The sequence below is a fragment of the Sphaerodactylus townsendi genome, linkage group LG03 (assembly GCF_021028975.2).
Source record: "Sphaerodactylus townsendi isolate TG3544 linkage group LG03, MPM_Stown_v2.3, whole genome shotgun sequence".
Classification (NCBI taxonomy): Eukaryota; Metazoa; Chordata; class Lepidosauria; order Squamata; family Sphaerodactylidae; genus Sphaerodactylus; species Sphaerodactylus townsendi.
This window is the reverse complement of record NC_059427.1, coordinates 54,538,116-54,559,132: the sequence shown is the minus strand read 5'-3', so window position 1 is coordinate 54,559,132 and position 21,017 is coordinate 54,538,116. Positions and strand designations below refer to the sequence as shown.

At 40.3% G+C, this 21,017-nt stretch overlaps 2 protein-coding genes across 3 annotated transcripts in view; one reads left to right on the top strand and one right to left on the bottom strand.

Moving 5' to 3' along the window:
• The window catches only part of CCDC66 (coiled-coil domain containing 66), a 42,416-nt gene that overhangs the window by 18,006 nt on the left and 3,393 nt on the right, over positions 1-21,017 (top strand). The window contains exons 15-18 of one of the 2 annotated variants that reach the window (XM_048488168.1): positions 543-1,036; positions 3,428-3,468; positions 5,258-5,532; positions 5,898-6,016. In XM_048488168.1, coding sequence (XP_048344125.1) covers positions 543-1,036; positions 3,428-3,468; positions 5,258-5,532; positions 5,898-6,016 — 929 coding nt within the window. The remainder of the gene's footprint in view (positions 1-542; positions 1,037-3,427; positions 3,469-5,257; positions 5,533-5,897; positions 6,017-21,017) is intronic. The other variant, XM_048488169.1, reaches the window with a different exon arrangement.
• TASOR (transcription activation suppressor) overlaps positions 17,745-21,017 on the bottom strand; it is a 65,165-nt gene continuing 61,892 nt past the window's right edge. Inside the window, exon 24 of the mRNA XM_048488167.1 lies at positions 17,745-18,403. Coding sequence (XP_048344124.1) covers positions 18,396-18,403 — 8 coding nt within the window. The 3' untranslated portion in view covers positions 17,745-18,395. The remainder of the gene's footprint in view (positions 18,404-21,017) is intronic.

Below are 21,017 nucleotides of genomic sequence, written 5' to 3'. Positions count from 1 at the left end.
TCACCCAGCAGGAGTGTCGGAGTGGGGACTTTGTGAGAGAGTTCTGAGAGAAGGGAGAGAACTGAAAAGTTATTCTTGGACTTAAAGGAATTAGTGGTGACCAGGAATACTTTTTAAAAGATCAGTAATATGTTCCTCAATAGATAAATCAGCAGTAATATGAAACAGTTTTATGTTATTACTATTAATAAAAGTAATACTCATAACACTTGTTATTGAAAATTATTTCTTGAAAGGAAAACAAAAATTCAGAAGGGAATATGAACATTCATTTTGTAAAACAATAAGGAAAATACTTTCATGGAAATGTACAATGATATTTCATATTAAGGCTACAATTTATTAGTCATAATTTTCAGTTTACAGAAAGCATTGATTAATCTTCACTTATCTGTTTAGCTTTAAAAATGCTCTTTTATGCTGAAAGTCATCCAAAGAAAAGCACTTGGGTCAATATTTGAATAAGTATAAATGTAAAATGCTGAAATATAAATCATTGGAGCGCATTGAATACCCATGCATATATTATATTTACCTTTTAGATAACGTTAACACGAATATGTACATTGGGCAAACTAAGAGTGGAAGAGTTAACTGTATGTCTCCAGATATTTCTATAGAATATAAAGTGGACTCTAACACCAAAAAATCTAAGAAAGAGCTGCAGTATACAGATAAAAAGAACATTTCAGAGAAAGAAAATATTGTCAACTATAGCAATTTAAATGAGCCAACTATTCAAAAGCCAAAACATACTAAACCATTGGAAAGCAAATCATTGGAAAGCAATGAGAAAAAGCCGGACTGGAACATAAACAAACCTTGCAAAAGATTTGTTCCAGCATCAGAAAGATATCCAAGGTGTCTTCAAAAACAAAGAGAAGAAAAGAAAGCAAGGCGTCAAATGGAACTGCTCCTGCTGGTTGAAAGAAACAGCCCTGGCAATCTTTGTCAAAAGAAAAGCATTTCTCCAGATCCATCTCCCTCACCTCATCATGAAGACAATGTTAAGAATAAGATGAATCCAGTAAGAAAGGTGATAATTTAAGATTTCAAAGCCATTTCCCCATCTCAGTCTATATTCGTTTAACAAATATGAGTACATCCACAACAGTTATCTATTTTATCTTATCTTGCTTAATTTATAGTCTTCTCCTCTGAGACTCAGGTTACATGGTGACAACTGATGGAAGCCTCAGATGCAGTAAAATACAAATTAAAATATATTAGGTACAGTTCGTGTATATAATGTGCCTAGCCACATTAAGGTAAAAACTCAGTACTCCTGAAAATTTCTATCACATCTCCAGTCACTGTATAAAAGATTTGCTATGATAAATTAACCAGAGTTCCTAGAGTAACAAAGTCTCATAATGCACTTGTGAGACTGATTTGCATTTCTAACAGCCCAATCCAGATAGGGAGGGTTTTTTTTTAAACAACTGGTGGGAGTGGCGGATGCCTGTGTCAGCACGTTCCCCCCCCCCCCCCACCACCACCACCAGTGGAGAGAGCAAAAACACAAGGGAGCCATTGAAGGGTGGGGCAGAGGTGTTTCCAAGGGTGGAGCCAACATCAGTCAGCTTTCACAGGACTTCTAGCCCAGGAATGCCATCCTCAGCAGCCACAGACTTAAACCACACAAAAATATGACATAAGCCTGTTTCGACTAAGGGATGATTTGGGCGGTAGAAAGGTTTTTACTTTTACCTTTGGAGTGGAGGCTGCACTGTACTGCCTTCACCATGCCGTTCCCAGCTGCTTTGGCGCTTACCCTCCCCCATTTGGATTGGGCTGTCCATCTTTTGGTTGATATCAATATTTGTTTGGGATATTTGCATGCCACCTCTCTGTTTAGAAATGTTAAGTAACTTTTGATTGCAAACATGATGGATTTAGATAGGCAAAGTTGGCTTAATCTGTAAGAATCAAGAGATACCATAATCAACAATCTATTAAAGGGTAAAAGCAGGGAAACTCTCAATTAGCAGGTTCTGTGAAGTAATTTGAAAATTAATATCTTACTTCAATAGACTGTATATATTTGCTGAAATCCATGCACAGAATCACAGCTTTTAAAGAGGTAAATAAAGGCACATCCTTTATATTCTTAAATATAAAAGATTCAGCTGAAACTGATGATTAATAAAGCCACATATCTTAAGGAGCAGAAGTTTGTGACATGTGGCTATGTGATGTCATTGCTACTATTGGTATCTTTAGAAAAAAATGGTTGGATAACCATTCTTGCACTGAAGTTTAGAACCAGGAAATGCACAGCATCTAATAAAAATGCCAAAGAAGTACAACTTAAAGTATTTAATTCACAAAACTTGGTGGTGGAGTAAAAATGTCTATCCCCTTTGTGTCCAGTACAGTCCTGTATGATTCATACCCTTGTATCCCACAGAGCTATAATTAAGAACAAAAACACAGTCTGGATAAAGAATCACATTTGAAAAAAATGCAACATAGCTACAAAAATCAGCTTTGTGGAGAAGAGCTGGACATGGCATACAAAAAATGACAAACAGAACATGGCATTTATTGTGCCATCTGCAATCCAAAGAGTACTTACTGGGCACTATTTATTTATTTCATGTGAACTTACCATTAACTACTGGGCACTATTTATTTATTTCATGTGAACTTACCATTAACTGGCCACTTACTTATTTTTACAGTTTCAGATGCCACTCCCAGTTTTTCATCAATACAAATATTGTGGAAACAGCCATTAACAGCTATAATTAAAAAGCCAAATACATACATTTTAACTGTCATAAAATAGATGGCAGAGACTCTGAATGCATGTGTATACATGAATCATTTCCACACATTCTTTGTTGTGAGAACAGGGTATCAGATTTGGGTAAAACCCTACCAAATGGCACTAGATTTTGTGTGCCAGCACACATTTTGTACAAAATGATACAGATTTGTTCAATGAAGATATTCTAATGCACCCTTGGGTCTAAATGGTCCCACTGAGGCAAAATATTACAGGTTCTTGAACTAGCAGTCAGTCACTGACTGGGCATGCCAGACGTGACACAGTCTTTCAGTGTTTTGTTTTTCTTTCTGTAGAAGATGTGTGGGGACCAGTTCAGATTGGAACTCCAGAACAAGGAGAAGGGGATTAAGCCCTTGTTTCTGCAGTTGTCCTGACTGGTATGTTTAGCCCAACACGACAGTTAGTAGCTCCACAGACCATTTTGATTTGGGAAAATAGCACAGAACTCTTTCCCCCCTCCTGCCTGCCTAAGAAACCTGCTGCTGGTTCTCACTGACAGTCATATGAATCATACAGATGACAGAGTTGTAGGTGGGTTGTTTTTTAAGTCAAGTCCACAAGGTAAATAAATATGTTAACTATAAAACACAGAGAGGTGAAAAATTACAGTTTCATTATTTGGTCTTATTTTAGGAAGAACCATCGTCATCAGAAAATAATTTAATGGAACCAAGGTAGGTATCTCCTTATTAAAGATAGTAGCTGAATACAGAAAATCTGTATTCTTCGTAACAGGTGAAAATCAGTTTTTAATGTACAGATGACAGTAAATTTCACTCCTACAGAAGATTGTCTTTAGGTAGAAAAAATTCTTTTGAAAACCCAAAATGTAAAAGCCAAACTTTGTTATGTATGGAGGATATTTCTGTCTCTTCAGAGTCCTGCTTGAGACGACTTACAGTTAAAACAATATCACAATATAAACAACAAGCCATTGGACATAACATAAAAACTATCCAGGAAACAGAAGCAGATAGAACCCATAATGTGAAAAGCTTGAGTGAAAAAAATGTGTCACCTAAAAGAAACCTCAAGGAAGAGGGCATTCCAGAGTAGATATGCCACCCCTGAAAATGATGGTGTAAACGATAGTTCATGACAATGGCAGAGGAGAAAATTCCCCATTACCAAACAATGTACAGCATCCCATAGAAAACCAAAGTTACTTTTGTGCAAATGAAGACAATCTAATTATTATTTCCTGTTAACAGCTGTATCCCACCTCTTCCCCATTATCCCACCATTCTGTTACACCCAAGTGTCCAGTAAACAAGGCCCAGGGCCAATCCATATAGGTATGTGGTAGGGCTAAGTAGATAAGGACAGGTGCAGTTCTCAGTGGTTCCCATTGAATTCTGTAAAGCAAACACATACATTTTGGTATAAGTGGGTGAGAGATGGTAAATAAGTGGGTAAATATAAGTGGGTGAGAGATGGTTTAGTGGGACTGAAACCCCATTTTTCCACTCCCACCCCATCAAAACTGACAGAATATTCTTACTATTACTAGTTTATTTATTCCTTTCCCTCAAGGTAACATACATAGATGTTATCTCATTTACCCTTACAAGAACCTTCTGTGGAAGGTTAGGCCAAGAGAAAGTACTATGATGCTCCAAATGCATTCCCTCAGGAAACATTTGCTTAACTGAAGCCATCCTGTGGCTTGTTCCTAACCATGTTATACAGTGGGCTGTGGCAGAACACAGTTCTGAATGCTCAAGTAAGCTGAGTTTTTTCAGAAACTGAGCGGAATAAACCGGGGGATACTGCCCAGGAGGAATATGGGGTCAAATGTCCCTGGGCTGCGGCCATTTAGTTACGTGCGTGGGGTGGAAAATCGTTATCTGCACCCCTCCTCCGTCCCCCCTGGGTGACTTTGAGATGACCTGGTGTAAAAAAAGTTTGGCCATGGTGAAGGAAGGCGGCTGCCCATACAGGGGGCACCGAAAGCTCAGATTTTGCACCGGGCTACATTTTCCATAGATACACCTCTGGAATAAACCAAGATGTAAAAAGACATGGCAGTCCTGAACATTTCAATTTAATAGTGTCCACACTTTGCTGGATACAATTCAACAAGTCAGGAAAAATGTACACAAGCAAAAAACAAATCTAAACTATCAAGAAAAATCAATCTCTCTATTTATAGTTGCTCAAGTTGTGATCTTATTGCATATTTTGAATAAAGTTTCAGCACTGTATTCATTACTGTCTTGCCCTCTCAAATTCATGCTTCCTTTCCTCCCCTGATTTTCTGTACTTGCTTTCCCCATGCCCCCATTCAACTGATTTTACATAACTGTGATCAAAACATTAAGAAAATTGTAAACTTAATGCATAGAAAAAAAGATTAACAGGAAGAATGATAAACTGAAACAAAAGAACAAGGGTGGGGGCGGGGGGGAGAATGTCATACAGAAAACTGTTTCTAAAATCTTACTCATAATGGTGTGTCCACAGAACCAACTCACCACCTGTTCCAGCAGTTAAAAGCAGATCACAAAGACCAATAAAGGCTTCTGATTTTTCATCTTATAATAGCAATGATACGAAAGAGAAAAATATCTATAAAGATCATTATCAAAGTGAAAGACCTGCTCCAAGTGCTGAAATTGAAAGGCCACCGTCAGCATACTTCGTTCCCTACGTGCGAACAAACGAAGTGTATTACCTGGATCCAGATGCACCCATGACTAGACCTTCAACACATGATCCGCAATATCAACAGCCAAATGGTACTAAAACATGGATTTAGATAAGTGTCTAGATTAATGAATGTTTACCAGCTCACTAGAGTGTAACAAATTGCATTTTGTACAATAATATACAAAGTGAAGTATCTTCATATGCTTCTGTTGTTTATCTGATAATATATTCTAGTGATAAACTCATGAAGTAATAATGTGGTTAAAATAAAGCATTTAAAAATACACTGATTTGTTACAGATGCATTAAACATCTTCTATTCTTCTGAAACTGTTGTATTGTCTTTTTCCATCGGCACAATTTTAGAATAATCATTAAATTCAGTCTTGTACAACATACAGAAAAGTGTAAACTGATTAACTCTGATGTTACTCTTGTCTATATTTACCTTTAGAGTCTTATACTCCACGGCAGATTTTTAGCTCCGACCATGTGAGAGATCCACTTTTTAATCCCAATGTGGTGAGAGACAGGCAGCAGGCCATACTCAAAGGACTCTCAGATCTTCGACAGGTACTGCATGAACTAAATTCATAGTGACTGTTTTAGCATCTTGTTTTCCTATGTTATTCTTTCATGAATATTCCATCTCCTGACTTAGTATTTCCATGTGCTGTTTTCTCATATTTCCCTTTTACCCAGTTATTCTTTTTATGTTCTGTATTTAATGTTAAATCTTATGGACTAAGTGTGGAGTCAACATTCTATCTCTCTTGCCAATGATGTATTTTTAATTTTGGAAACATATTTATAAATATAAAATTACAATAGATGCCCTGACCTGGATGCCCCAGGCTAGTACAATTTCATCAAAAGCTAAGCAGGGTTGGCATTGCCTAGTATTTTGATGGGAGACCATCATGGAATACCAGAGGCATAGCTAGGGAAAATGGAGCCCGGGGCAAAATCTGAGTGCCCCCCCAATATGGGCAACCTCCCTCCCCACCACAACTGAAGGCCACCCTCCCCCACTGTGACCAAAGTCCTGTTTTTTGCACCAGATCATCTCAAAGTCCAACAAGCATGCGCAGCAGGCAAAACAATTGTGCCCCAAGCTAGCTGCCCCTGAACCCTGCCACTGTAGGGACCCTCTATTGCTGATGAAGACTGGCTGTTGCCGAAGATCTGCCAGGACTGATGTGGAGTCTTTGCTGCTGGGACCTGCTTCGGCCTGCTGCTGCTTTGCTGCAGTTCCTTGGACCAAAAAAATGCCAGCCAAAGAGCCACCATGTTCAGCCAGCCACTCCTTGCCACCTTCTGAAATTTTCCACAAAAAAGTAGCCAGTGCTGATGCCAGCATGAAAGCAGCTACCCAGACCCTGGACCTGAGCACGTGGCACTCAGGTGATACAGCAACATTGCAGAACTGGACAGAGCTGGAGGCCAAGTGTTTCTATCGTGGCAGGACCTAGGTTTTTTGCAGAATGATTTTCGAATGTAAGATACATAAGGATTCAAATCACTGATTTAGGGTAAATGTAAGCTATGATTTGGACCATTGGTTGAGTTGTCTCAGTATTGTCTACTCAGAATGGCAGGGGTTGTCCAAGATCTTTCCTAACCTCCGCGTCTGAGTTTCTTTGACTGGCAAAATGCTGTATTATCCACTGTAAAAAAAAACCCCTCACTCACCTAATCAGGTCTTTGGGGTTTTTTCTAAGGCGCTAGTGTAACAGTTTTATGTATTGTCAAAGGCTTTCATGGCTGGATTCAACTGGTTCTGGTGGGTTTTCCGGGATCTGTGGCTGTGGTCTGGTGGATCTTGTTCCTAACGTTTCGCCTGCAACTGTGACTGGCATCTTCAGAGGTGTATCACAGAGGGAAGTCTGTTACACACTGTGTCCAGAGAGAAGGAAATGTTTGGGGTATATATTGTCCATGTCTCAGGGTGTAACAGTTTTGCTCTTTCATATATAGCATTATATAAAAATTGCTATCATAATCTGAACCAACAACATACCATAATTTTCAATAAAATAGGGTGAAAATGCTTATTAAAGCAAATATACGACTGATTATATTCCCTAAATAAGACTCTTTGCAGGCTATAGGAGAAATTACCATCTGTGGAACTCATTTTTAATTCTAAGGGAAAAAAATTGCTGTGTCTTTGCTTCTTCACTGTGTGGTTGCTTCTTACTACTTCTAATTGATTGTAGTTGGCTAGGTATTGCATCCTGTCATCATCTAGCAACTGCCCTGTAAACTGCTCCTCCTAATGTGACAAAAGTACCAGATCAGAGTAGAAAAAATAGCAGATGGTAAGGAGATAAGAAGGGCTACCCAATGTTTGCTGAGATCTCTGCAAATGCTGCCAGTCACAGCATTGCAAGCTCATGAAACCTCAACTAATTACTGAGTAGCAGTGGACTGGCAATGGCAAAATAAATATCCCATGTGTCAAGAGCTAGGAGGCTGGGCGCTCCAAGCAACAGAATGAGGCAACAGCTCCTTATTTTTTATCCTGAAGGGGAGAAAGAATAAAAACCCTTGGCCCTTCTGGAAATAAGGAAGGGGTAGGAAATTAGTTTGGGGGTCTACCAGTGCCATCTTCTCCTTCAATTACCTGTCGGAAATAAATTTTGAAAGAGAAAGTAAAAGACCTGCGGTGGCCGAGAGCTGTGGAGAACTACCATAATTAATCTAAGAGAGATGCACTTTGCTCTACCTTGCTTTATAGCCCCCTCAGGGCCGGTCTTTCTTGCATCCTGGGAATGGGATCTGTGAGACTAGGGGGGGCGGGGATCTATGCAAAGAATCCTGCCCTGGAGACGGGCAGATCCTGCTGGCGGGGCCTGCAGCTCTAACAGCTTCTTGAACCACAAGAATCCTCATGTGACAGGATGGACGGCTCGCAGCAGCTTTCCCTGAGTTAGAGGCTCTATACTTTCCCTGTCAACTCTCTGGGGCTGCGTGCAGGCTGCACCACCTCCCAGCTCCTTCACTGCCCATCCTCCTTCCCTTACTCTCTCCTACTCTGTGTCTCGCTTTCACACTTCCTCTCTCACTCTAAACTACTTGACCTCCCCTCTCCGTTTCTCCTCCTCCCTCTGGCCTGGAACAGACCTTGTTGGCTTGCCTGGCTCCTCCAAGCCTCTCTGTTCAGACAGCGATGGCTGGGGCTTCTGCAGCATGCCAGGGACTTTTCAGTTGGCCCTGTCTGGGGGGAAGGGAGAGGGGTCCTGTCTTCCTCACTTTCACACTTCCTCTCTCGCTGTCCCTCTGACTCTACAGAGGAAGAACGATACAGGAAGTATGAAAGCGAGGAAGACACGGAACCCTCCCCTTCACCCAGACAACACAGAGGAGCCAGCCAGGGGAGTCAGCAAGTTCTGTTCCAGGCCAGCCACGAAGATAAAAGGAGGGAGGGAGGAACAGAGAGCCCTTGCTGGCTTGCCTGGCTCCTCCGAGCCTCTCTGTGATGACAGCAGTGGCTGGGGCCTCTGCAGCACGGCGGGGTCTTCTCGGCCCTGTCTGCGGGGAAGGGGGAAGGGGCTGATTTTCTGCCCCCACGTTACCCATTAGTATGCGCCTGGGGCGTGGTGACCCCCCAAGATGGGAAAAAGTCTACTCCACTAATTCCTTCTATAGTCTTTTTATGAGATCCAATCTGTAGTATTTCAATGGCACCTCAGCTTAGTACAGTTTCTGTTTTGTCAACTAGAAAGCAAATGAAATGTGTAAGAACAAATATGCATACAACTTACATTGGCAATAGTTGGATTGCTCCATCTGTAAATGGTTAGGCGACTAACATCTGGGAGCCAACTCGTCACCATGTTCCCTCACTGAGTAACCTGCTGGAAGAGACAGGATATTGAATCAGATTAGGAGTACCTAGATGGAGCTTATTTGGGCAGGTCTCTCAAGATAACTATAGCAATATTAGCTGTAAGTTAAAAGTTTACATTTAAAAGGCCCGTGAAAACATTTAATTTCTTTCCAAATTTTTTTTCCAAATTCTTTCCAAGCTTCAGCTACTGAACCTCCCTTGTTAAACCTGTATTTACTCTATTCATAGTGACACTGTGGCATATTTCTGTTGCAAATATTCATGTTTGGATTTCTATTGACTTTCTAAAGTAGATCACAATTAATATGAGACAGTTCCATTTTAAAGCTTTCCAATTTTACAAAAATCATACAATAAAACAAATTAACCTGTGAATGAAGGTGGAGAAGGAAACAGGTAATAAAAACATAATTGTCAAACAGTTCACAGAAATGAGATTCTGTATTGCACTTCTAAGTGAGTAAATGCATCTTGTGTTTACTCAGTTATGCACAGTTCAGATTTAATTATAATGTCGAGATTGAATCACATACAGCGTAAATGTCAAGAGATAGAGATCATCAGACTATAGGTAGTGGACATATCACACATTTCTGATGTCAGTTGTACAGCTGCGAAGGCAAGATGAAGCTGATAGCTGTTTACAGTACAATTCTTTCTTTTTGTTAGTGACAACAGTTGTTTCTAGTGTATGCTAGGAAAGGAAGATCTTGCTCAAACAGTGTGCTCCCCTCAAGTGATCCCCTAGAGATAAGGATTCACCTCCACTTGTGAGCAGAAACAAAGGGCCTTATTTTTGAGGCATGTGTCAAACAGTTCTGCGTTAGGGTAGCCTCACTGTGCAAATATTGGGGGGGGGGGTTCCTAATCGAGGGACTAGTCATGCATTTCACTGCCCAGACTTCTGAGCAAGTCTGCTTTGGTATTGTATGAGCCCATTCAACAAACCGCCTGCAAAAACACCTGGTTTCAAACAGCCCAATCCCAAACTGCAGTTGCTTCTGCTTGTTTATATAAAATATTGCTGTTGTAATGTCTGTCTGCACCTGTCACACATGACCATGAAGGGCAACTAAAAATGATTTAAGAGAGTAATGTGTGGCTCTCATCTCCAACAGATTAACATGTAATCTCTTTCCATGAGGAAATCATGTCACTGAGAGCCTACCACTGTGGGGCCCCCATCCCTCCAATGGTGCATCCGCTGTGACTAACCTGAGGAGAGAGGGACTCAAATGGGATCCCAGTAGTCAAATTTACTATACCAAGATCACCAAGCTGAATGCCTAACCTCGGTAAACAAAGTTTCCTGTGCAGGGCAGGGTATAACTTTGACTTTTTTCCAGTTAATGACCAAGGGCTGTGGAGCTAGTGTGACTCTGCTGCCAGCATCATTGCCAGTCCAGATGGTGTAAGTGGCCCCTATGCCATCCGCAGGGGCACCAATGCCAGCAGTGCCTGGTCATGAATTCTGCCACTGCTGCAGGAGTTTGCACTGACGGGGTTGTTCTAGGCAAAAATGCAGGCATAGCCCATAGAAATACAACTGGGAGGTTCCGGCTGTGGGGGAGTTTTGTCTTTTCCCCTCTCTTGCCACATCTCCCCATTCCTCTTTGGAGGTGGTGTGGCTATGTTGTCCCCCACCACCGCAAAACTACCCACTGCCCCATGGATTGAAGGGGATGTGAAAAACTTCTTTGTGGAGGATACTGCTGTGCCTCATATTGATATGGTTGTCGGTAGTCGTGATAAGGGTGTTGGTGTTTGTGCTGATATCCCGGTTTAAAGGGAGGAACAGTAGTTGGGCTAGTTCTTGTAGTTTGTTCATTCCTCTTTAGTTGGGCTAAGTATTCATTTGTTGTAGCAGAATACAGAGATGCAACCTGTAAAATTGACCCTTTAATCTAGACCTGGTTTCTGGAGATAGATCTGTGGAATGTAACCATTCATGTCTTCTCATCAGTTTTGCTAGACATTTCTTTTCTTCTGGCAGCATATCTAAATATGGAAATAGGTTTCCCCCATAGGAAGAGTTGGTAAGCTCCCTTTTAATAGCTTTGTAGTTGGCTACTTGAGGATTTAAGGCTAGCTGCCAATTTGAAGATTTAATTTTCTACTAACTGCATAAGGCTTCCTTCCCTCCTTGTCTGTTGGTGTAGAATGTGGATCCTGTCTCAATTTCGGCTGCATCTCTCCTGCTGTAAGCATTGGAGGCATAGGGCGTGTAAACAAGAAGGAGCAGCCATCTTGCTGCACCTTATACATGTTATCTACCTTTTTTGAGGTGGCTGGAATGGAAGAAGGCTTTTCCCAGATAGCCTTTTGCCAGATTGGATTCCAATAAGGAAAAAGCTACTGTCCCTGGTGCGTCTGAGTATAGAGATCCAGCTTCTTATCTACTGGCTTTGGATCCATAGTTGTAATTTGTATCTCCTGTGGCTAAGCCATCCTTATCATTTGTTCCACATAGAAATTGTCTTCACTTAGAGAGATCAGTTCTTGATCCCCAACAGCCTCATCAGGGGAAGAATCTGAAGAAAAGCTGGAGCTAGTACCTCAAAGGGTTTTCTCCTCCTCTTCTGATCCGAAGATGGAAACTGCAACTGGAAGTTATATTGGTGGTACCCACCACATTGGTATTGGTGGTCTGTTCCAGTGCTTAGACAGTGGTGTGTAGATTACAAATGGGGGTGCAATTGTAGATGGTTCTCCCCACTCCTGTGGATATGGCAAAGGATAAAAGAAGAGACAGCACTGCCATGGAACTGATGGCAAGAAGTCGGCCAAGGTGATTGAGTTGGAATCAATAGTTGCAGCATTCTGGAGGTTTAGATCTACGTGTTCTCCCATTCACCCTCAAAAATAGAGTATATTGGCAATGTAAGGATTGATGTTGTATGTGGAAGAGGAAGGTCTTCAAACTCTGTGTGACTGGTGTTTTCAATGGTTTAACCAGTTCCTTGGATATCAAACAATTTCTTTATGCTTGGTCTTGGACCTTTGCTTTTTTGGAGGAGGTTCTGAATCAGACCTCTTCTGAATTGGTGATTTCAGATGCCTTCACGTCAAATCTGACCTCAGAACAGATGGAACCAATATAGTCAGTGGCTGGCAGGAAGCTTTTTCTGACTGCTGAGCCTGTTCTGAGGGCACTGCAGATAATAGTTCCACTGTGGCAGATGGCTTTTCTGCTTGAATATTGGAACTAGTAAGGGCTTTTACCCATGAAGCAACGAGAGGCTTGGTTACTGTAAGCTTTGACAGCCCTTACAAGCTTCCATGTTGTGCCTTTCACCTAAGCAAATAACGCAAAAGAGTACTCATCCGTATGCATCATTTTGGTCTCACGGGAGAACTATTTCTTAAATACTTTTGACCCATCCTTGTAAAATAACACGCTGCAGAGAAAAATTCACAAACCACTATTTTAAGGGGTCAGGTTTTACTGTTTTTATTGGAAATAATGTCTGATGTTAGCTGCTCTGAGCCTGTTGTTACAGGGGAGAACAGGTTAAAAATCTAATAAGTCATAATTATAATAATTCCAGACAAAGAACAATAATCTTCGCTAATGATGGTGAAGAACTATCTGAGGGAAAGGAGAGAGACTCCCTCCAGAGCACATAACCAGTTAGGCAGGAAGTGGTTGGCAAAGCACTCCAAAGGGGAGAGTCTCGTCACTATCTCCTGCACATGCACAGTCCCCAATGAGGTATTGCATAGAAGATCAACAATGAACACTTTTTAGTGTATGTTGTGAAAGGGAGATCATGCTTGAAACGTGTTATTCAAGTGTTTCACAATTTGCCTAAAGTCTGGTAGAAATTAGCACTGATATTTGGTAGTTGTGCACATACTTATTATGATTTATCATTCTTTAACTGATAATTAATTGTGCATCATCTTTGTTCTGAATGAAGATTGCTTCAAACTGTACAATTCAGTGAACAGGCAGCGCTGAATATGTCCCATTTTAATTGAACAGTTCCGGGGGGAAGCCAAGGTAAATTCTGGAAGTCAAACAGAATGTCATGGGTCACAAGGAGAATCTTGCAAAATATGGAGTTTACTATTTCAATACTGGTACCTGACAGAAGCCTGTTTTGCCAGATGGTCTGGTAAAAACAGTGGCTGGTTACATCCTTGATTGGTGAGGCAAAGAGTAGTGCGGAATCACTCTTACTGTACAAGAAAATAATGGGCTTTCTTGGAAATGAAGATTTTGCTACAATTTTGTGTAGTGCCTGCTGTTCTTTTTGAATGCTTACTTTTTATTTTAAAAAGCACTGTTTGAAGCATTTCTAGTACTTTTATAGATTATTAATGTATTTTATTTTGTGTTGTAAACTGCCATGAATCCTACCTTGACAGGGAAAGTGAAGAACATGAGGTATTATTATTATTATTATTTTATTATTATTGTTGTTGTTGTTGTTGTTGTTATCATCATCATCATCATCATCATCATCATCATCATCATCATCATTATTATTATTATTATTATTATTATTATTATTATTATTATTATTAACTTTCTTGAAAATATTCCTGCTCCTCGTGTTCTGCTGAAGGAGACTGATCTCTTCTGATTAGTGAAAATTTCCAGGCCCTCACAGTATTGACATCAAGTGAGCAAAGTACCGTTACTCTGAACACATCACGTATGCACTTTTTATTGTTTCTGGTTTACTGTACCAAACCATTTCCATTTCAAGCTTTGTTCCTTATTCTTTATGAAGGCTAGAACATTCACATTTCCAAGATTCTTTCAAGTTCCACATAGAAATTCCCCCATCTTTATTTGTTGTGGGAAAACTATTTTAGTCAAAATTACATCTGCAGTTGACTTTGGTTCAGGGATTTTGCCTGAATTTATGAGGATACTTTGTTTTGTGATGGGATCATTTTCCTGATATGGAGAACTCCATCATGAATTGCTTCAGATATTAATCCATGAAAAATAGCAGCAGACTTATCTATGGGTTCCTGAACTAAATCAGTTAAGAGCCACTTTGCCCTGTTGTTTGATTATATTGCTTCATTGAAACCTTTAGGAACAATCTTTCTGCTCTTGCTTTTTGTTTCATTGCCACCTTTTATTTGTGCTTATTTCCACTTTTGGGGGTGGGAGCTTTTATGGTTCATTGTCAAATAACGAAATTGATCTTCCCATATGTTAATTCATATTGTTAATTCATATACTGGAATCCCTGCAGAATCCCTGCTGCAGTTTGTTGTAACCACCTCTTCATGTCCCATGAATTACTAGTCTTCCAACTTGTATGGATGTTGACACAAATGTACATGCACCTTGTCCACAGCAAGGACGGAGAATAGAAATGAACGATGGCCACTCATCAATTCAGTTATTTTCACTGAAAGTTTGAGCACCAAAATCTTGCATGCTACTTGTATTAAGAAAAGCCCAACTCTATTATGACTGCCATTTTTGTATGACATATCATATCAACCTAGGTTGAAGTGGGGAATTTATGTCCCATGCCCATCCACTAACGTAGGCCTAGAAATAAATTCTCCTATAATCCATTATTAGTGATCCCATTGCAAAAGAATTTCTGCTCCTGTCCTTTCAAACCAAGCTGTAATAACTGCCGAAAAGGTTTGTAGTCCTTTCATGGTCTTGCATTGCAACTTGTTAGCGGGTTTATCTTTGTATCATAGCCACTCTTATGTTGGTTTGCCAGTTGAAGTTGGGCTGTGCTCCTGAACCAAAGCAAAACAGCGTATATGCTTCTCTGAGGATTAGTCTACTTGAAGAACAGAGACACTTGTATCTTGAAGATTAGTTCAGTATCTTAAAGTTCTCTTTTTCTAGTGTATTGCCATATTATCAGTAGTAAAGGGAGACTCTAAAGGATCCTACTCCTTTATAAAATTTACAGAAAATAGGCAGAAGTTAAAGTATTTTCATGTAAAAGGTGTCAAATTGCTACCCCTCTTTAGCTGGTATAAGTGCAATGGAGTGACATATGCTGCCTCCTGACCATCTTTGAAGGAAGAGTGAGATAAAAATGTGATATTAAGCAATATAGAAGTTAATGAATATCTTGAACTGAAGAAAATATCTGTTTTATGTTTGCTAAAATTTTGGTAACCTCAAATCCTGAAGTATCATGATAGGCAAAATAAAATGTTGAAGTTCTTTCCACGTAAAACCAGCAGTAGCTTTTTTTAGAAATCCAAGGACGTTCTACTTCATTAGATGTAATAGAAGCATATAAAATATTCTATTTAACAAAGAATCAGATCACGTGTAGCTCTACTAGAAACAGGACTTTAAACTAGGGTCCTATATTAAAAGGCAGTACACTAAATGACAGTTGATTGAACATTTGTACTGAGACTTATTAACAGCTTGCCATCTGATCCATGTAGATCACTGACTTAATTCAGAAAATGTTGAGAAACAAAATTGAATCTGAATTTAATATGGTATACTATGCATACTGAATACTCACTGTTCTTAGTCAGATGATGGTACATTACTAAAATGGTGGGTAACTAATCCATAGCTTGATTAGGAGTAAAAGGTAACCTTGTAGGCCATGGTAAACTTTGTTCTTTGAAGAGCAAGCACAAGGAAATTTTTTGGTTGCCACACTCCAGATTCTCTTCTGTGCTTGTCCAAAAGTGTTTCCTGATCATTCTAAAGCATTGATGATAACTTCACATCCAACATTATGGATGGTTCTCCCAACTAAATATCTATGTTTGACTATTCAGTCTTATACTTAGACCTATTTACATCTTAGTAAAACAGAATTGTTTGTAGTTGTACCTTTGCATTAACAACTATCATTAGTAAGCATATATTGTTGTTATTGTGATGTATAATTAAAAGTAGTCTCTTCAATGAAGAGGTTTCAAATGTAAATAAAATAGATGAACCCTACCTGTAATAAGAATTCTTCAGATCTTACTTCTTAGAAATTAACTTATTTGCTGTATAGAATGTTTTATATTGCGTTTTATATTGAATTATTTTAATTACGTTTTATATTTATATGCGTTTTATATTGAATTACTTTAGGATTGATTTATACAGTTCACTGAAATTATTTAATATAATATATTGTGATATAGTTCAAGGAAATTGTGACTGAATTTTGTGATGACCTATACAAGCAGCTTAGACTGTATCCACAGTTGAGCTGTTTCTTCTGTGTGAGTTTTCATGTGGTAAGAGGTAAAAATGAAGAGGCATTGAGTGTCCATTATATCCAAAATGTACCATTCCACAAGCAGCAGTTTTCCATTGGCTGAAGACATGGTTATACTTCATGCCAAAGTATTGTGAAAGAAAAGTAGAAAAGTGAAGATTCATTACAAATGTAATTCAGAACTATTGTTGATAATTGTCCACAGGGCAAAGTAACATATAGGTAGAGTCCATCAAATCAAGATCTGAAACCTGAGTGGGAAACTGGTTTAGTAGCCAGTCATTCTCTTATGGTTGTTTGTGGTGTATGAATACTGACCTGGCTTGGTCCCTGGTGACATTCTCCCATACTCCCTGGCTACTCTTGTGGAAGCAAATCAGGATTTGAGTGATTCGATGCAAGCAGAACCCTGGTTTTACAAATTATGTACATAACTAATTTACAAGAAGAGAGCATGTCGTCTTAATATTTTTATTGTTTTTAAACTGGACTAAATGTTTTGATGTATGTGCTACCAAGTGACAACCAACTTATGGTGACCCCAGCAATGGGCTTTCAAGGCAAGCCAGAAGCAGAACTGGTTTGCCATTTCCTTCCTCTATAGAATGTTCCTTGGAAAACCCCTCATTCAAGTATGAACCCTGCTTACCATACTGGCTTTTCTCCCTTTCACAACCATAGTTAATACATCGATTTATGTTTGTACTGAGCCTGAATGTAAAACATTATTCTGCTTTGTTGATAGACTGTTATGCATTCCCAGAACAGCATTAACAGCTATTTTTCTCCTCTTTTCCAGTATTTGTGAAATGTCTGTGCTAATATCTCCATAGTAGTTAAATAAATCTTGGATGGCAGCAGTCTCTTTTGTCATATAGAAAACATAGTGCATTTTGAATAATCTCTCTATCAGTGCACAGTTGTTAACTTGACCAAACACTGTACTGGCAAAGACAGGTATCTAATGGAATAGTTCCCACTTTGACTTTCCTTGGGATAGAGGCCATTTTTCTTCCACGCTTTGTATCTTTAATCAACTAATGTATCTTTTGTTCTTAGATATTCACTTTAAGCAAACAGAACCAAAACAAGCAAATGAATGAACAATGCTATTTATCTACATTTATTTGGGGTAGAATTAGGCCATAAGAGGTAGTTTGGTGAAGCCACTAATTTTGGTGTTTCACCTTCAGTGTTAGTTCTCGAACCATGAAGCAATAAGCAGACTCTGTATTGTTGATCAGCAGAGTTTATTGATTGGAATTGAAGCACCCAGCTTGACAAAGCCAGTTCTGGGGGAACCTGGCTTTTGCTACGTTTTATCACGTTGATTCCCCCCTCCCTTTTCCCTATGGAATGTGAGAGTTAGTTTGGAGCAGAGATGCCCCAATGTTGGAAATAGACAGAGGTAAAGCCACCTGGCATCCTATCCCAAAAGGACAACGAAAACAATCCCGTTCTCCATGAGACTACAGTGTCAGGGGAAAGCCTAGTTATCTACACGGTGTGTGAAGCCACAAAGCAAACATCAAGGAAAGAATGTTCCAGAATAGCAGTGATAATATATAGAAGACTGGTTACATATATCTTGTAGCCGTTACATTGTGTTAGGAATGCATCTCAATCACTAGATTCAATCCCCCTGACATTCCACCTCCCTTAAGGCCTTCCCATATCTGATTGGTTCGGGTACGATTTATGGAATGCCTTTATTAGTTTGGGGACATGACTTGGTTGGCGTTGACCCACTCATTGTAACCTGGTAGAAAGTGAGTCCAAGATAACGGGTATTGCAACTGGCCCCTATAATCCTGCGAATCCATGATAGAATCCACTTCATGATGCATATCTTCTCCAATCCGCTTGGGAGGAGGCACAGCTAATCTTGGATACCAACGATCGGCCGGGGGCGCCTTTTTCAGTAAGCTGCAATGGAACACAGGGTGTATACCATATAAGTTCTTGGGTAATTCCAGTTCAACCGCTACAGGGTTAATTACCCATAACACTTTCAAGGGCCCAATATATTTATGCCCTAATTTTCGGCTCCCCTGTAAACCCCTCAGGTTCTTAGTGGAAAGGTAGGCAAAGTCCTCCTTCTCATACACCACCCTCCTCCGTTTCCTATCTGTGTGCTGTTAGTATTCTCCTTTGGCTTTTTGCAGCAAACTCTGGATTGCTTTCCGTAAGTCCTGAAGCTCCATCACCCATATTTGTAAATCTCCTGGCTTGTCCACCCTCTTCCCTAGCAATGGGAATGGTTTACCTTCTTGACCATATACCACTTGGAAGAGGCTTTTGCATGTGCTACTGTGCATTGCATTAGTATGTGCAAATTCCACAAACAGCAACGGTTTACCTTCTTGACCATATACCACTTGGAAGGGGCTTTTGCCCATGCTATTGTTCACTGCATTAGTATATGCAAATTCCACAAACGGCAACAACTCAACCCAATTGTCTTGATGGTAATTAATGTAACATGGAAGGTGTTGCTCCAATACTGCATTTGTTCTCTCCGTCTGACTGTCAGTGGCCGCATGATAAGCTGACAACAGCCCTTGTTCTAACCAGTGTCTCCATTAGTGTTAGGCACTGCCTCCAAAATGGGGAGACAAATTAACTTCCCTGGTCAGAAATTATTTTTTGGGGGTGGGGTACAATCGGTAGATCTGTCCAATGAACATCTGGGCTAGTCAGGTGGAAGGTACTCCCGCACAAGGTATGAAGTGTCTGTTTCGAGAATAGGTCCGTCACCACCCAAATCACCATTTTTTCTTTGCTTATGGGAAGATTGGTAATGAAATCCATAGAAATTACCCTCCAAGGCTGCCCGGTGCTGTTTTGGCCTTTACATGTGCTTCAACATCCCTGCGCTGACTTTGCCACCAAACTTGCCTCCTGACCAAATGCAGTGTTTTCACGAACCCAAAGTGTCCTATCTATTTCACATTGTGAGACCCTTTTAATACCTTGTTACATAATCCTTATAGCACATATAATTTCTCTCCCGGCCCCATAGCGCCCCCCCTTCTTTGAGTTCTCCCCCTAGTTCCTTGATTTCCAGGTCAGTATCTCCTATCACTTTAAATTCCTCTTCTAATGTCTTTGGACAGGGGTGCTTGGGTGGAGGGGTTGTGGTTGGCCTCCAGCTCATGAATAGCTACGAGTGGTTAGTCAGACCCAAGTGGGTCAGGATAAATACGGAGGAGTGGGACAGTTCTGTGTGTTCTACAGTCTGTAGAAGGTGGGACAGGGCATCTGCTAGGAAATCTTTCTTCCCTGGGAAGAAATGGAGCGTGAAGTTAAAATTTGACAAGAAATCAGCCCATCTTAACTGTTTGGCGTTCAATTTATTTGACATTTTAAGAGCTACAAGGTTTTTATGATCCAGCCAAACCTCAGATATTTTGCTCCCTCCAACCAGTGTCTCCATGTCACTAATGCTTTTTTGATCGCTCCCACTTCCCCACCATCCAATTTACCTCCAAAACCACAAACTTTTTTGGCAGGTAGGCACGGGCATGGAGTTTTCCCTCCCCCCCCCCAAAGAGGAGGGCAGCTCCTATTGCTACATCCAAGTCGTCTACATAGACTATAAATGGCTTTTCAGGATCTGCATGCCTTAGGATGGGTTCGGAGGTAAAAGCTTTTTTTAGTTGATTGAATGTTCTCTGGCAAACTTTGTCCCAAACAAATTTGGCTCCCAATCTGCACCCCCTGGTCCCTTCCCCTTGGTCTTTAGCAGATTCGTCAGGGGAAAGGTGATTTTCATAATCACTGCTATAAAATTTCGGTAGAAGTTTGCAAAACCCAGAAATGATTGTAATGGTCTATAAGTTCTAGGAGCTTCCCAAGCCACTACGTCTCTCATTTTTGGGGGATCCATCTCCAACCCCTCAGCTGACACTCAGTTCCCCAGGAAATCTAATTTGTTCTGGTTGAATTCACATTTTGACAGTTTGACACACAGCTGATTGGCTATAAGGCGTTTGAGTTCCTCCCAGATCAATTGTATATGCTCATCCATATTTTCTGTATATAGCAACACATCATCCAAGTAAACCATCACCTGGAACAAATAAGTCATGCATAATTGTCAATAATCAGGTTCATCAACACCACTGATGCCCCGCTCAGTCCAAATGGCATGATCAGATTCTTGAACTGCCCATAGTGGGTGTTGAATGTAGTCATCCATCCTTGCCCCTCCACAGTTGGGACATGGTAATAGGTTTCCCATAAGTCCAGTTCAGTGAAGATCCTCCCCGGGCCAAACACCTTAATAAATCCTTAAATAGGGGCAGTGGGTATTTGTTTCGCATTGAGATCGCATTGAGGCCCTGATAGTGCATAGTCGTAGTGATCCATCCTTCTTTTTCCAGAATAGCACGGGGCCGCCAAAGGAGAGGAAAGGGGTCTGATGAACTCTGGGACCAAATTTCCTTAAGGGCCTGTATCTCTTGGGCTCATTGCATACAGTCGCCCTTTTGGTAACTTGGCCCTCAGGATCAGTTCCATCTTACAATCAGTCTTTCGG